Below are 16,932 nucleotides of genomic sequence, written 5' to 3' on the forward strand. Positions count from 1 at the left end.
ATTTTGTGAGCAAAAGAAAAAAAAATAATTACGATAATGAAGCAAAAAAAAAATACAAATGCTCAGTTAAATTGTTACAATGAAATGATTTTTATTGGAGTATTTTTAATTACACACTTTTTCCTTATTCTTTACACTGTTTGTCAAAATTTTTTATCCCTTTTTTTAATTTCCAAAAAGATAAAGTGATGAGGAGAGATGATGAAAACGAGAGAGAGAGAGAGAGAGAGAAAAACAATCAAAATGGCGATGATGCAAAAAAAACGATGAAATGATTTACAGTATTAATGCCACGAGATGAAGAAAGTTGATGATGTTTCTAATTGTAACAATTAACATCCAGAGTTGAAAGTGTTTTGTATTATCCATTGGAAAGATTATTAATTCACCCAAGAGTTTAAGGTGGATTCTAATTAACTCGTTGTTATGATGTCGAATTGATTAGAATGCAATTAAAAAAATGGAGAGAAAGGGAAATGTGATGATGGATGAAAAATTGATGATGATGATTAGAAAAAGAAGATAAAAAGAGAAAAGAAAGACTTGAGATCCACGCCACCGGTTGCCTTTTGTTTCTGTAAATTGATGATTAACTAATTGTCGATGCTCTGTGTCAACGAGATGATCACAATTAAGTTGATACTAATCGATTCTCAGTTTTCTTTAAAAAAATGGCCCATCCATTTGATTGATTTGATTATTTATTTGCGATTAGACCAACAATTTATATCGTTTTCCTGATTTAATTGCGTCTAATTGTGATGGCGATGATTGTGTTGATTGTAATGATTGTAATGATGATGCTGATGATGAAACTCCTGGTGTATAAACTTGATTACCTGTGATCATTATATTACCAGTGTTTGTGTCGGTTGATTGGACGATCGGTGATGAAGATGCTGATTGTTTGAATCGCATTCGCCTGAACAATTTACCCATGATTGAATTGTTGACCGGTTCGACTGCGATACTAACTGGACACCTCGAATAGGCTGAGGCACATTCCTCATCGGACATTCCCTTTCGAGCGGCTTGATAGAAATCGATTAGCGTTGATTTGGTCATTCCGCCCATTCCAAGAGATTCTAATCGTTCATCGAATCTGTTGAAATTAAAATTATCCCAAAACAATTAGTTAATTACAGTTACACATCTTATTGGGTTCCCTCATTTTTATTATTGTGATGCGATCATTTGATTTCATGTTGTTAATTGTAAACGACCATTTAGATTCATTTATAATGTTATATAATTTAAATTGTTGTGTTCCAATGACCTCAAGTGATTAAAATCAGTTGATGATGATGATGATTAAAGTTAAATGATGAAAATACTTTTATATCAAGTAAAAGATGAAGGAAACTTTTTTTTCTCGATTTGTTTTTTTAGAAACTTTTACTCGAAAATTATATTAATAAACTATCAGAAAACCTTGATTTAAATAGTTAAACTTGATTAAAAGACAACAAGAACATGATTAACTGAATGTCTTAATCACAGTTAATCAATCAAAATTACAATATTCATTGACCGTAATTAACAAGATCTAAATGATTAGAGCGAAAAACTTTTTCTTCCGATGGAAAACTTTGATTCCATATTATATTAATTAAAGAAGATTCTGATTAACATGATCAACTGAATGTCTGAAGGTTATAAATTTGTGTTAAATTGTCATCAAATTAGATGAATAACAATTCAAATAAATATAGCAATTTTTAAAGGTTAAACCTTTGGGTTAACTGTGATCATCGACAATGATGATTAATTTTGATTGACAATACTCATTATTTAGTTATCGTGTTGATATTAATTGAGAGGCACAGACACATTGGGCTACAATTAGTGAAATAAATCAACTGAGCAATCAGCAAATAAGCGTAAAGTTCAACACTCATCAATCGGTTGATTAATTGATTGATTAGAAGGCTGATAATTATTACAATCTAATTGTTACATAAAACCCTAATCACCATCAAACCAGAGAGACACAATTTCTAATTGTCTTTTCCCTCTTCTTCTTATAATTAAGAGGATAAAATGTTAATTGTTTTAAGAATTTGTTGCTTGTTAATTACCTGATAAAATCGATCAACACTTTAGCCCAATTACGAGCTGACCTTCCAACGGCTTTTTGATTAAGTTCACAAATTAACCTGGCCTGACATTCACTTTCACTGATCTCGTATCGTTTTAATCCTTCACGAAATGTTGAATACATTTCTCGAAGTCGTTTAACCAGAGCGACAATTACACCGCTCGATCTTGACCAAAGCGTTTGCAGCCTAAGGGCAGCTAGTCGATCAGTAAACGCACCTCGAGCTTGTAAATAGGGTAAAGTATTTGGTGCTGATCGGGTGACAATCGAGTGGCCAGTTGACTTTCTTAATGGACCAAAGGCAAATGGTAAACGAAACTTATTGACCTTTTTATCGGTACTTTCCTCACGTCGAGCGCTGAACAGCAAATTGGACAAACTGGACAAGGTATTGGCTGCCAATTGAGAAAAGGAAGTCATTGGATTTTCTGTGGAAATTAAATTATCAATCAAACGGGTCAAAGGTTATCAAAGGGTTAATCTGATTAAATCTATTAATAGATTAGTCAATTGTTGAAAATATGAAAACCTATTTAACTTATAGTGAAGTTGTTGTTGAAATTGATGGTTTGAAAAAAGCTAAATATTGATCTTAATTGTTAACCTGTTATTGATTAATCTGCTTACGGCTGTTTAATTGTTGAATTTTAATTGTAAATTGTTGTCCGCTCTCTCTAATCACTTTGATTATAATACTTTTGTTACTATTAATTGCTAAACTTAATCGGTGAGCTGGGAAACTAATAAATATAATGGTTAACCTTTATTTTTTTGTTCTGTTACATAAATGTAATAATTTGAATGTTAACAATCAACTAATTGCGATTTTATTTCAATTTTATATCCAATAAAAGATCAACTAATTTGATTGATTTACCTGAAGAGGGATTATTGTTATTTGAAAGTATCTCATTAATTGCTGCAAGTTGACTGAGAAATCCTGTTGATAGATCAGCAAGACTATCAGCTGATGGTGAGTTTAGAGTGGCCTTGGGTGGGGAAGATGATGAAGATGATGAGGATGAAGATGATGGAGCGGCAACAATGCTTGCTATGGGTTCTGAGGCTGATCCCAATGCTGAGATTATATTAGATGTTGCTGATGATGAAGATGATCCTGATTGTGACAGTGATCCAGTTGAGTCTGATGATGATGATGATGATGATGTAGGTGATGATGCTAATGCCCCGGAGGAAGATGAACCAGAAGCTGATGAAGATGAAGACGTTGAACCGGCTGAAGTGCTTCCAGTTATTGGCTTGTTAAGAAGACCCAATCCTAAATTAAGTAAATTTAACGAAAAGAAAAAAAAACAAATTAAAATTCTTATTCTAAATTTTTCTTCCCAAAATCGGACAATCAACACTCACCTTGACCAATGTTCTGGACCGATTGAAGGATATCGTTGATACTTGGATCGGCAACATCGTCCATGTTTGGTAGGAAATTAGAAATCGCCATTGGTGCTAAGAAAAGCATCGGCAGAACGGGGAAGGAAAAAAGTAACGACGAAAGTGCGAGTAACATTGGACCCGAAGAAAGAATTGACCCAAGTCCATTGACAGCGGCAATCGAACCAGGTCCTTGTCTCGAAATAAGGGATTTATTTGGATTAGAGTTTAATCGCGAAAGGAGTAATCCCTTTGTACGATGATCCCTTAGACTAGTTATTCTTTGGAGTAGATTTGATTTTCTAGCACTAGAACCTGCGATCGTTAGTGGTACTAAAACGCTGATCGAAATTAAAACCAATGGTAGTAACCATTTGATTTGATTAAATCGTGAACTGGTCATCGTTGGAAAGGGTTTATAACAACAATGGTCACTTTAAGATTTAATTAATCCGTGTTGGTCAAGTTTTCACTTGTCTAATATGAAATTTGATGAGGCAAACGAAATGACAAGAAAAAACGATAATCAAAATTGATTGATCACTTAATTGCTCACAACTTTTGATAAAATAGCCACTGGTCAATGTGAAACTAAATTTGATTAATCAAATGAATTAATAACAAACTGAAAAATATACTTTTCGTTGATCATTTGAAACTAAACAGTTTCACCACATAAACAAATTGGATGTCGATTCAAATTGTTATTTGATTTAAACAATCCTGACTTTTTGTGAATCAGCTCAAAGATGATGATGGGAGGATGAGAGGATGAGGATGATAAAATTAAGAAGATACATCATATGACCTAGAACCCGTCCAACCACCGTATTAGGTCAATAGTGTATTTTGAATCACGATCAATCCAACCTCCATCACTCTTTTATCATCCTCATCTTCATCTTCATCTTCATCTTCATCCTCATCCTCATCTTCATCATCGTCATCATCTCTCTTTCTTTTCAATTACTTTCTTCATCTCTTTCTTGACCAAACCGACCTAATCCTTAAGGGGCTTTAAAAGTACCGTTAGGTTGTAGCTTACAATTGATAATCTAAGTCTCGACCTCCTCCCACCTTGCCCACTCTCACCACCCATTTCCACCCTCTCTCCTTAACAAGATTGTAATTAATTTAAATATATCACAATTAATCACTCAATCAAATTATCATCTATTAACCTTTGACATATTAACATCCTGGTACAACCCAAAGGCTATTTTTGTTACAACGATCATCAAATTTAATTGTTATTATTAATACATTATTTTTCTGATCAATATACTGATCAACTTTTGCTTTTTATCTTTACAATTAATTAATTTTCAATGGAAACAATTAATTGCGCAAAATTTAGTTACAATAAATCAACTAATTGTTTAACTTAATGTATGCTACTCATGTTTCATCACCTTTAATTTTAATGAAAGTTGAAATTGTCAACAATTTATCAATCGTTGATAGTTTACAGAATCAACTAACTACGAAAAGGAATTCATTATTTACCCTTAGGCTAAATTAACAATTAACTTATTTTAAGATGTTTCCATAACAGCGATAAAGTAAATTAGATATTAAATTGTTCAGTAATTTAATATTATCTAAATATATTGAGAATATGATGTTTCATGATTAACAAGAAATTGACCAATAATAATAATCATCCTCATGATGATTAACTAAATTGTTTCCTAATTTAGTTGAAAATAATTTAAATGTAACTTTTTCTTGATTGTTGTTAATTTTTCAAGGTAATTAAAGATGAATGTGATTGATGATTTAATGATTATCAGGAGAGAGAAGGGAAAATTGGTCAACAATCAACATTGTAATGATTTAAATAAATCAAATACAATTAGTTGATTACAATAAACTTTACACATTAAACTCACGTTGTTCAAATCTCAAAGTGATCAAAAATTATGTTGATAGAATCAAATTAACATGTTAACAATCAACTAATCATCACAGTCTATTATTTTGTATCTATTAATGGAGTTTTTTATATTTTTGATTGTGATTAACTTTTTGATTGTTACCTTTTCTTTTAACAATCAGGATTAATCAGCAAGAGATTGTTGTTATTGTGATAATGATTAGGTTTGTTGATCATGATAATCAAATGGTTTACGATAATTGAAGTTTAATTTTTATGAATATTTTATAACAATTTAAGGGTAACAATCAATACCGATCATTTAAATTGTTGTAATCCTATCAATTACTTTTGAATTGTGATTCGCAATTTAAATCGTAACTTTAATCATAAACTTAAACGGATAAATTTACAATTGTTGATACTTTGATTTTCTTGATTGTGGTTATGATTAAATTAATCACTATCACTGATCATCAACAATCATCATGAAACATTATTTTCAATCATTTGACCTCAAGGCTTGACCATTAAAAACAACAATTTATATCAATTTGTTTACTTAGCAAAATTAAATCAACAACAATCAACACAACTTGTTGACTGATTTATCGTAATGATCAATTTAAATCAACAATTATCGGTTATAATTAACTAGACATTAGTAAATTGTTACCAATGTTAACAATCAATGATTGAGATGATGATTTAACTTTGTTATTTTCTCATTGGATTTAATTTTCTAAATCAGTTGATTACAATTAAACTTTAAGGTAAATTAGGTTTTCCAAAAATATATTTAAATTGTTATTATTCATAACAATTTATCGATTACAATTAACAATCAATATTAAATTACTGGTCAATTTGATTAACTATTTTGTTGAGATTTGTTTTCCGATTGTGACTCGCCCAGTTATCTGAGTATAACAATTAGTTAATTGTTATATTTAGAAGGAAATTATTTTGAGTAACAATTTAATCAACAGTAAATGTTAAGGAGAAAGTAAAAGTTTAACAATTAATTGTGATCTCATAATAATTATTTAACCCAGAAGCAACAATCTAATTGTTGATTGTTGCTAATCACAGTTTAAAATAGATGGTCAGTTAATCTGATTGTGAATCTGTGATAATTAAGGGATAGATTCTGATAACAATCAGTTGATTACTGTTTTTATTACTTGAAACCTTTTCCACCTTATAATTAATGTTAAATAAACAGATAGTTTACAACAATTTGTTGATTGTTGGGAGATGATGATGATTTTAATCATGATGTAAATTGTTTAATGTCCAATCTTTAATTCTGATCACTTGATTGGCGAGATGATTAAGTTAATTGCGTGAGTGGTAAATGTCAAAATGAATATAAAACAAAATGATGAACAATTTTGTACGAAAAGAACAACAATTTATAAATTGTTTAACTTCTCATCACTTCTTACTTATCCAACAATTAACTATTGGTTGATCATCAATTAATCTTATCAACTGATTAACTGGTGGTAAATTAAATCTCCAAATGATTAAAATAACTTGGAATTATCTTAAACGTGATTAACTTTAACCTCTTCTTGTTATCGATTCGTCGAAAGTTAATCCAGTTAATCAATCTTTGATTACTCTGATCATTTTGATTAATTACTTTTACCCTTTACTTAGAGAGAGAGCTAAACAATTAAGGCAAGAAATTTGTTAATCCAATTAAACTAATCTCTATTATAGTAAAATTAAACACCTTACAAAGTTAATTAATCACAATTAAAGTTTTGACAATTTTCTTTTCTTTTAATTAGTTCAATTGGCTAAATTGTTATTATAATCAAATTAACAGTTGACTGAGGTTTTCATTAACCACAATTATAAATAATATTAATTATCAGTCTCTTTTTTTTTCATGATTAACTTAATCAATTAATCAGCGTGAAAAATTTTAGGTCCCTTAATTGTTGGATGTTATTAATATACGAATGATGTTTTTTTCTTACTGGATCAAAATTAACTAACTTTGAATATATTATCATATGATAATCAAATTTTGTGTGTCGGGATTTAAAGTGACCTGAGGCCAAAAGTTTGATCAAGCAACACAATCTTAATCCCTTGATGATCAGCTAAATTTACTAATCCGTTAACTGTAATGTTATCATTAGTTGATTAGTTAATGATAATCATTATTATGATGGTAATAATAAGCTGGGAGCTGACCAATCAATGACCGTTGGTTCAATGATTAAGATGATTAAGAGAAAGTTTGAAAATTATATAAGATAAATTATCTTTGATTATTTAAAGAAAATAAGAAAAAAAAAGTTTTCTTTTTGTGTGAAAACATCAATTTCTTAATTGCTGGAATAACAGTTAATCAACTTGATCGTAAATTGTTTGATGTATTAATGGTTTGAACATTTTCGCTCATCCACAATCAGTTAATTCAGTTATTTAGGTGGAAATGTAAATTCGTGATTAACTATTCCTATTTTCTAATCAATTCACAATCAACTAATTTATTCCTCATCACTTTCTTTATTATTATAATGATTTCATTTCATTTTTTTTCCACAATTAACTTAATCATCTTTTTTATTTTTCTACAATTAAATTGTTTTATTGATTGTTAATTTTGCCGTAAAACTTACGTTTAACTTTAATTGTTTATTCATTTCAATTTTCGTGTAAATAATATTAGTTGATTGAGTTTAAATTGTTACTCTGCCTCACCCTTTTTTCAATCAAATTTAAATTGTTACCTACGAGATAATTTGTTAATTGTTATTATCATTTAATATTCATCCTAATGGTTACTTGGAAGCTTGATTAATTTTAAAATTAGATTAATGATGTTAATCTTTCAATTTAATTGTTTACCATTTAAAACTTTGATAATCATTTCAATCTAAATCTAATCAAGCAAAAAAAAAACTTTATTGTTGAATTAATAGTTGACTAATTGTAGTAAAATTAATTAATATGGTTGATTAGAGATTACGATTTAAAATTGATTATTAAACACTCAATTAAACATTTTCATTATCAAATCAAACTGTTCAGTTAATTGTTATGAATCTTTGATTGATTAATCAACTAATCTAATTGTTAGTTGATTTCTTATTGCCCTTATAATTTTAATCAAGTTAAGAGAAAAATTTTACAATTTTCAACATTTCTATTCAAATTTTTCTATCATTCTAATGGTTCGCAATTGTCTTTCATCAAGTTAATTGTCATTGAAATGATTAGTTGATTAAAACTTTTTCTCAAAATTTTCAATCTTCGTAACTTGTAACTTATTCAACGCTCCCTGAAAGTTGAATGAGCGACACCTTTTGTTGGATTATTCAATTATCTTAACCTGCGTTTCCGCTTCCGTTTGGATTTGATTTTATTTTGATGGTGAAGATTTTCATTAGAGTGTTAATTTAATTTGTTTAATTGTAATTGTTGAAATCAATTGGTTTTCATCATGTCGGCTAAAGTAGTAAGTATTGATGGTGGTTTATTGGTTCCTTTGGCTTGCACTGTTCTAGTCATTTATGTTTTGGTCATTTTACTAATTTCGGTTTTCTTGTTTTTCTTTTTTCACATTTTTCTCTTCGTTTTTTTTAGCAATCTGGTTATAAAGCTGATGACGGTAAACCCACTCAAGATGAGAGTGCTAATAAGATTCATAGAATTCGAATGACCCTTACTTCTACTAATGTAAAGAGTTTAGAAAAAGGTTAGTTAATCGTGTTCCGATTTCTGTGTTTGGCTTGTTTTGTTTCTCTGTTTATGTTTATGTGATGTGTTAATCCGGTTTCTTTTGGTTTATACTTTTTTCTCTCTGATTTTAGTCTGTGCCGATTTGATCAAAGGTGCTAAAGACAAAGAATTGAAAGTATTTGGACCTGTTCGTATGCCCACCAAAACTTTACGAATCACAACTAGGAAAACTCCATGTGGAGAAGGTTCAAAGACATGGGATCGATTTCAACTTCGAATTCATAAAAGAGTAATTGACTTGAGAAGTACATCTCAAAATGTTAAGCAAGTTACCTCAATAGCTATTGACCCTGGTGTTGATGTTGAAGTTACTATCGCCGACCATTGAGAATGTTATTTAAATTTGAACATTAAATGCTTAAAATAATGTCGAATTTAATTTAAGTATATATTTCTCTCTTTCTCACTCACTCACTTAAACGGAATTATTTTGAAAGTTTTTAGGGAAACAAAAAGTCAAAATATGGAATCATTTTGTATTGTGATCGTTTTTATCAAATGAAAATATCAATTCGATAACCATAAAACTCTTGGATCATGATAGTTTCTTGCAGAGAAAACATCAAACAATCAAAATAAATTCCCTATTTTCCTTAATCACTCTAACCAACCATCAAAATAACTCTAAATAGTCACAGCAATCAAAAACAATAATCGAATACAAATTGAATCCAATTAATGGCGCGTTCTCCTCTCGGGTTAGAAATTAACAATTATCGAACATGATAAACAAATTAACTTCCAATTAGATTGTCAACAATACTATTGTTACAATAGTCCAACTCGGTTAATTGGACAATCAAGTTTTCCTCCCAATTGTAAGAGTAAAGTTTCAATCAACTACCACCAGGTTTGTCCACACCCTTTAAATTGAATTAGTCTTTTTCTAATTTAATTGAATTCAATTAACGGGAAAATTTGTCAAAGAAAAACTGAAGGAAATTTTCACCAAATTGATTCCAATTGAATTAACTGTAAACGAAAACAAGTCAATTGTCTTATCGTTGAAACTTGAGAAGCTTTTTAACTTGACCTGTAAAATTTGTCTCTCAATTGGGAATATTTAAAGTCCATGTGATTAAATTGTTCCGATTGTGTGACTTGTCCTTGTCAAGGTGGAGGTTAATCATTCAATGATAGTTTATTGAGGGTGATTATGCTGAAACCTTTTACACAAACCAAACACCGCATCACATTAATCTTGTCAGATTAATTGTTGATGCAATTTTTGAAGCCTGAAAGGGCTTTTATATAATAATCAACAATATAATTCAACAGTTAACATAATAATTTTATACCAATACACCATTAAAATATTGCACCGAAAAGAAAATTTTCTCTTTTCTTGTTTCTCAAACAATTATCAAGGTTAAATTAGTTGAAATTAATTTCTATCAATCTACTTTTTAAAAAATGGTCCAGCTTTTTGTTTTCATACGATTAATATTTGGAAAGTTATAGTTGATAATTGAGACATTTGGCTGACGTTTTGATAATCCAAATGTAGTTTTAATCCGACCAACACTCTTGATCCTTTTTCTGTTATGGTTTTTTTGAGGCTTCTCCTTATGAAGAAATACTGGAAATCATTGAATTTGCCAGAAATGTGGTGGTGGTTATTGGACTTGCGGTGGTGATCATGGTTCCATTTACACCTGAAGATGATGAAGATGAAAGTGGACATTTGGGAGCCAAAAAGATGATAACAGTTGATCCAATAAGAGTTGACCACCAGGCAACCCAGAAAAGAATGAAAGAAATCATTCTAACCTTAATCCAAAATGGATCATTAGCATATTTCATCAGCTCATCTTTATTCAATCCAACCTTGTGAACTTCGTAACCAGCAAACTCGACCTTTGCTTCACCATTTTTCTCCTCTGAAGATGAAGAAACAAATTGAACTTTTGATGGTGAAGGTTCAGATGATCTTCCAGCCAAAGGTTCCTTAGCATCCATTTCCAAATCAGACATAACCACCAACGCAGAAAAGACAAAATTTAACGATGGAAACAATTAATGAAACAATTTACTTTTCTAATCACCGAACAGAGCACAAAAGTAACAATAGTAATTTCTATTGGAAACTAAATTGTTACGGAAAACAAAATTATCAATTTAAATAAAGTGAAAGTGATTTAATCAACAATTAAATGATAAGAATTATAAACAAACCCAAAAATTTCAATTCTAAAAACTGGTTCTTTGGGGTTCGTCTCTTCATTACATAAAGTTACATCATTTTCTTTTCTTATCTTGATTGAGAATCGAGAAAATTTAACAACAATTTAATTTCTCTCAAATTCCAAGTAATCAAATCAAAAACTTCTATCCCTAAACAAGTACAATTCACCTCATCGGAATCAAATTGATATAAATTAATATGTTGGATTAATGAAACTCATTGATTAGAATTGAAATTTGAATTGTAGTTCAAATGGTTCGTAACAATTAAATTTACTGTTAATTTTGATCATTTTTTTTCTGATGCAATTGATCTAAAATTAATCCATGATTAAATTGCAATTAGTTGATCGTAAATTTTTTTGAACTTCAAACGTTTTAATGAAAAGAAAATGATTCAAGATCAGATTTTGAATTTATTATTAATCAATAATTAATCAAGGAATCAAGAAAATTAATATTCATCTTTTTAATCTTGAACACATAATTGTAATGTAATTGATTACAAAATATTACTCAATGATTTGATTACTGTTACCGGGAGAGATAATTACGATTAGCTTATCAGGTAATTAAAAACGTTAATTGTATTTCCGCGATCGAAAAGGAAATTAACCAATTTCTGTGATAGAAATAAATTGTCAATTAGATATTTAAATAAGATAGAAAATTAATCAATGGACCAGACATTGATTAGATTGTTAATTGTTGTTCTAGACACAATTCGAATGGAAATTTTTCTTCCTCTTCGTCGTGTTTGTTATCGAGCAGCGGCTTTAATGCTGCTCGAACTTTCATCTGAACGTTTCAACTTTCGAGCGGAATTTGGGCTTAAACAATGACAACTCGATTTACGAGATAATTTGAATGGATCTTTTTTGTAGGGCCGATGAGTGTCCCGAACGAGGGTATCGGTAACTTCAGAGGACGAAAAGTGACCTGAAAGGTTAGTCGGTTCAAAGTAATAACCTTTATCGTCTTTATCATGACCAGCATGATGAACTTTATCACTTCCTCGACTTCCTCCACCACCGCCGTTGTCCCTTTCATCTCGAATCACTTCATGAGCTTCCCCACTGTGGAAATGATCATGGTGATAATGGTAAACCCTGGGGGTGGATTTTTTATCTTTGTACATTTCATCGTTTTCCCTTTGGGTCTTGGAAAAGATTTTAGCTCCTCGATCAGACTGATCTTCACTTGATCTCAATTTGTCTCCAATATCATCTGAAGGATAATCTTTAGATCGATAATAAGGATTATCTCTTTTATTCTGATTAACTTTATCTGAATTTTCTCGGTGTAACTTGGAAATCGAAGCTCGATTATAGAATCGAGGATGATAATCTTCAATCTGTGATCGATATTGACTTCGAGTTAATTTTCCTCTTTCACTCGATCGACTACTATGGTTATTATTATAATTTGATCGTTCGTTGATCTCAGATGAATCAGAGAAATCGGAATGATGATAAGGTCTCAGGGTGGTTATCGGCGGGGAGGGTTCAGCTTCTCTCAAATACTCCCTTCGTGCTTTCCATTCAATGCCTAAATCAGAATTCTCCTTAGCTGGATAATATCCCGTTCGTGTGAAACGACCAGTCTTATAATGAGTCGAGTGTATTTCCGGTGGCTGAATACGAGCCCAAGCGATATTAGCTTTAGATCGAGTGGTAGTTTTATCTTCATCTTCATCATTCTCACCATGACGATAATCAGAATCATTGTGGTCATCAGATGAGGAATATCGATAAGGTGAAGTCTTTGAATAAGCTGGTTCATCGGAATATCGAGGAAGTGACTTAATCTCCGGAGAAATTGATTCCTTTGAATAGTTAATCGTATCGTATGTCCCCTGGTAAGATTTTCTCGAGCAAGAATCACCAAAACATGAAACATTGGAATCATAAGGAGGATAAAATGATGATAAACGATGAACTGTCGGTTTACCGCCGGGATTATCAATTTCTTCACCTTCAACTGATTCATTTTCACTACTTGAAGGAGGTCGAGTTAAATTAAATTGTTGGTAAAAAGGTTTAACCAGAAAAGGATCAACAGAATCAGAAACAACAGGTAGATAATGATGATCTTCAGGTGAGGCCAATGATGATTTAGATGAAGATGATGATTTGGTTACTGGAAGGTGAGTTATGGCTTCCAATGGATTAGCCTTAAGATTAACAATCTTGTGTAAGGGAATCGTAGTTATCCAAGTTCGGGTCTCCCACTGACGGACTGTGGCCCCGTTTGGGTTTAATTTAGTTGATTCAACGTTGGAAAATGTTGAAAATCCTTCATTTGATTTAGGAACAATTAAGAAACCAGATTTTCCTGGTGATGATGATCCCAAAATCTGTGGGACAATTAAAATATTTAACAACAATCCTAAAGTAAGATGATCCATTGTTAATTCATGTTAAAGTTGAGAACACTAATTAATCACAATCAGTTAATTACTTGAAACTTTGTTAGTTGACAAGTTGTTCCTGTTGATCAAGATTATCAAATGATTGAAATACTTGATCAATTTGAAGGCTTAAATCATCAGTTTAGTTAATTGTCCAAGAAATGTACAAATTTTGGCTAACTGAGCAAAATTTACAATCTAATTGAATTAGGGTTAAACATTATCATCTAATGGTAAGAATTGAGTTAATTGTTTTTAACTAAATTAAAAGAAAGTAATTGTAACAATTCAGTCATTTGTTTAAATTTAATTTTACTGTTTTTATTTCAATAAAATCATCAATCTTTAGGTGTTGATTACAATTAAGATCATTGTCGAATGAGCTGATTACCAAAAATAATAATAAATTAACCACAATCGTTAATTGTTATACAACAATTAGATTGTGATCAGGTAACAAAATACAATAGATTTGTTGTTGTCATTTGTAACATTATTATCGGCTTGGATTGGTAATCATTCAAATTAATTTGGATAAGAGAAGATAATTAAAATGATTTGTTGGATCGAAACAGTGAATCTAACAATTATTATCAATCGTTATTGAAGAAAGAGCAACAAAATCAAGTAATCAGATTAAGGTTAGTATTTGGATTGTCTATTGAATCAAGAGACCGAAGTTGCTGATTGTTGTTAGGATTTTTGATTAATGCACTTTGAGCTTTTAAAACAATTTAAAGTTGACTGATTGAAATTGATTAAATTTTCATGGTAAGGCTTCAATTGTTTTCTTAATGATGTTACAACAATCAACAATTTGCTCTTGATTAATAGTTAAAGGTGGAGCCAAACGGATTTTATCACCATGAGTCGGTTTAGCTAATAGGCCGTTTTCCTTAAGTTTTAAACACAAATCCCAAGAATCGTATTTGGAATCGATTATAATTGCATTGAGTAGGCCGCGACCACGAACCATTTTAACGACTCGATTGTCCAACTTGGAAAGTTCATCACGTAACAGATTACCCATGGCGAAAGCATTGTCAATTAAACCCTCTTCGAGTATTACCTTGAGGGCTTCGATTGAAATTTTGGCGGCTAAGGGATTACCTCCGTAGGTGGAACCATGTTCACCGGGTTTAATGACTAACATAACGGGATCATTGGCCAGAACAGCGGAAACGGGATAAAAGCCACCAGAAAGTGCTTTTCCTAAGGTGATTATGTCTGGTTTGATTCCTTCGTAGTCAACGGCTAACATTTTACCCGTTCGGCCAAGTCCCGTTTGAATTTCATCACAGATTAGTAGGACATTGTATTTGGTACACAGATCTCGGGCTCCTTTAAGATAACCATCGGAGGGAACTACAACTCCGGCCTCACCTTGAATGGGCTCAACCATAAAGGCAACTGCCGTCTCTTTATGGGTTGAAAGCCATCTTTCAAGTGCGGGTAAATCGTCATAAGGAACAGTATCAAAATTGGGCATGTAAGGTCCGAAACCAGCGTAACTAGAAGGGTCAGTTGATGAAGAAATGGCGGCCAAGGTTCGTCCCCAAAAATTATTCTGGACAAACAGTATTCGCGCCTCATTAGTTGGTACACCTTTTACATCATAACCCCAACGTCGGGCTAATTTACAGGCCGTTTCACAAGCGTCAACTCCTCCGTTCATTGGTAAAACCTTATCGTATCCAAACAGTTTAGTAACAAACTCTTCAAATTCACCTAAAGATGTATTATAAAACGCTCTTGATGTAAGCGTTAATTTACCGGCTTGTTCTTGAAACGCTTTCAAGATTCTTGGATGACAATGGCCTTGATTAAGTGACGAATAAGCCGATAGAAAATCATAATATTTTCTACCCTCAATGTCCCAAACAAAAACACCAGATCCACGATCAATAGCAACCGGAAGTGGGTGATAATTGTGAGCACCATATTTATCCTCTCGAGCGATTACCTGTTGGGTTGTTGTCGCTGGTTCCAATAAAGGTACTCGACTATTACTGCTACTGGACAAATTACCTTTCGATAACCATGTTGTCAATTGATTTCTAGACGATTGTGACAAACGTAATACCCTAAAATTAAAACGAAAAGAAACAATTTATTAATCACAATTAGAATAAAAAAGTAAACAAACCAGTGACGTAGTAGAAGTAAATAAAAATGAGAACAGAAAAAGAGAAATAAAATAATTTCAGAAAATCTCTCACCTGTTGAACATGATGATTAGTCTATTAAATTACTCCAACTAATGAAACAATTAGATAATTAACTTGTAGTATACAACTGTTTATGTTGATTAACAAAGAATAGAAATTAAATTAAAAGAAAAAGTGAAAAATATAGAAAAAGTTACAAGTTAAACGATGGAAAATAAGAGAATGACGATTAACAATAAAAAGCAAAGATTCTATTCAAATGTAAGCAAATAACGATGATGATGATGATGTAGATGATAAATGAAGATAATTAATGGAAATAGATGATATCAGTTAATTGTGATGATAACAATTAATGATTAGACAAACAAAAATAACACCACAGTGAAAAAGGGAACAAGAAGCAAAAATAGAAACGTTGAAAAGGCTTAGTGATTGAATGGAACAAGAAAATTAATCAGAATTTTCCATGTTCTTTGGGAATTATCACTTTTCTATTGTCTGGTTTCTTTAATGAGTGCAAATTAAATCACTAATTAATGTAGAGGGGAAAATAGAAATCACAATTACAATTACAATTACAATTAATTAATTAGCTTTAGTCTTCCACAAGATAAAACAATTGACTTGATAATCACACGGCTTCATATTCACAGCTGATAATCAATTTAACCCAACCCATGAGATGGAAAATTTTTTTTTCCAATTTTAAAGTAAACAATTAAGATCAACAATTAACTAGATGATTAGTTGATGAAGAGAATCAAAGTTTTGATTCGTTAATCGTTGATCGTTAACGATTGTCAGGTGAATCTTTTTTTTTTTGGATTTTCTTATTATTTGGTAACTACAATTACGATTTTTATTGTTCATCGTAATTATAGTTATTAAATTACTGATTCTTTTTATGGATAACAATTAAATTTACTTGGAGAAATGTAATCATCGTAATTGTAATTAGAGAAGTTGAGATGATCATAATTAACTAATTGTGTTGTGGATTAAAAAGAGGGAAAAGTTTTCTGGTCAATAGGATTTA

The 16,932-nt window shown here is 31.0% G+C and overlaps 4 protein-coding genes and 1 non-coding gene across 5 annotated transcripts; 2 read left to right on the forward strand and 3 right to left on the reverse strand.

The window, feature by feature from the left end:
• Positions 1 to 648: 648 nt before the first annotated feature.
• On the reverse strand, positions 649 to 4,559 carry LOC128392744 (uncharacterized). Its single transcript, XM_053352826.1, has 4 exons — positions 3,470 to 4,559; positions 2,976 to 3,377; positions 2,079 to 2,526; positions 649 to 1,102 (listed from the first exon to the last, which is right to left on the reverse strand). Exons 1-4 carry the CDS (start codon positions 3,891 to 3,893, stop codon positions 712 to 714), a joined length of 1,665 nt encoding a protein of 554 aa, XP_053208801.1. The 5' UTR covers positions 3,894 to 4,559; the 3' UTR covers positions 649 to 711.
• A 4,122-nt stretch (positions 4,560 to 8,681) lies between these two features.
• Positions 8,682 to 9,518, forward strand: LOC128392746 (40S ribosomal protein S20-like). The gene is made up of 3 exons (XM_053352829.1): positions 8,682 to 8,847; positions 8,976 to 9,087; positions 9,203 to 9,518. The coding sequence occupies exons 1-3, from the start codon at positions 8,833 to 8,835 to the stop codon at positions 9,457 to 9,459; spliced, it is 384 nt and encodes a 127-aa protein (XP_053208804.1). The 5' UTR covers positions 8,682 to 8,832; the 3' UTR covers positions 9,460 to 9,518.
• Positions 9,519 to 10,231: 713 nt separating this feature from the next.
• LOC128392759 (U4atac minor spliceosomal RNA) lies at positions 10,232 to 10,367 on the forward strand. Its single transcript, XR_008326035.1, has one exon. It is a non-coding gene; the product is annotated as a U4atac minor spliceosomal RNA (small nuclear RNA).
• Positions 10,254 to 11,322, reverse strand: LOC128392745 (4F2 cell-surface antigen heavy chain-like). The gene has a single exon (XM_053352827.1). The coding sequence runs from the start codon at positions 11,103 to 11,105 to the stop codon at positions 10,698 to 10,700; it is 408 nt and encodes a 135-aa protein (XP_053208802.1). The 5' UTR covers positions 11,106 to 11,322; the 3' UTR covers positions 10,254 to 10,697.
• Positions 11,323 to 14,017: 2,695 nt separating this feature from the next.
• LOC128392168 (ornithine aminotransferase, mitochondrial-like) lies at positions 14,018 to 16,587 on the reverse strand. The gene is made up of 2 exons (XM_053352147.1): positions 15,945 to 16,587; positions 14,018 to 15,809 (listed from the first exon to the last, which is right to left on the reverse strand). Exons 1-2 carry the CDS (start codon positions 15,953 to 15,955, stop codon positions 14,492 to 14,494), a joined length of 1,329 nt encoding a protein of 442 aa, XP_053208122.1. The 5' UTR covers positions 15,956 to 16,587; the 3' UTR covers positions 14,018 to 14,491.
• Between the last annotated feature and the right edge of the window lie 345 nt (positions 16,588 to 16,932).

Source organism: Panonychus citri, unplaced genomic scaffold, assembly GCF_014898815.1.
Source record: "Panonychus citri isolate SS breed McGregor unplaced genomic scaffold, ASM1489881v1 Contig00136, whole genome shotgun sequence".
Classification (NCBI taxonomy): Eukaryota; Metazoa; Arthropoda; class Arachnida; order Trombidiformes; family Tetranychidae; genus Panonychus; species Panonychus citri.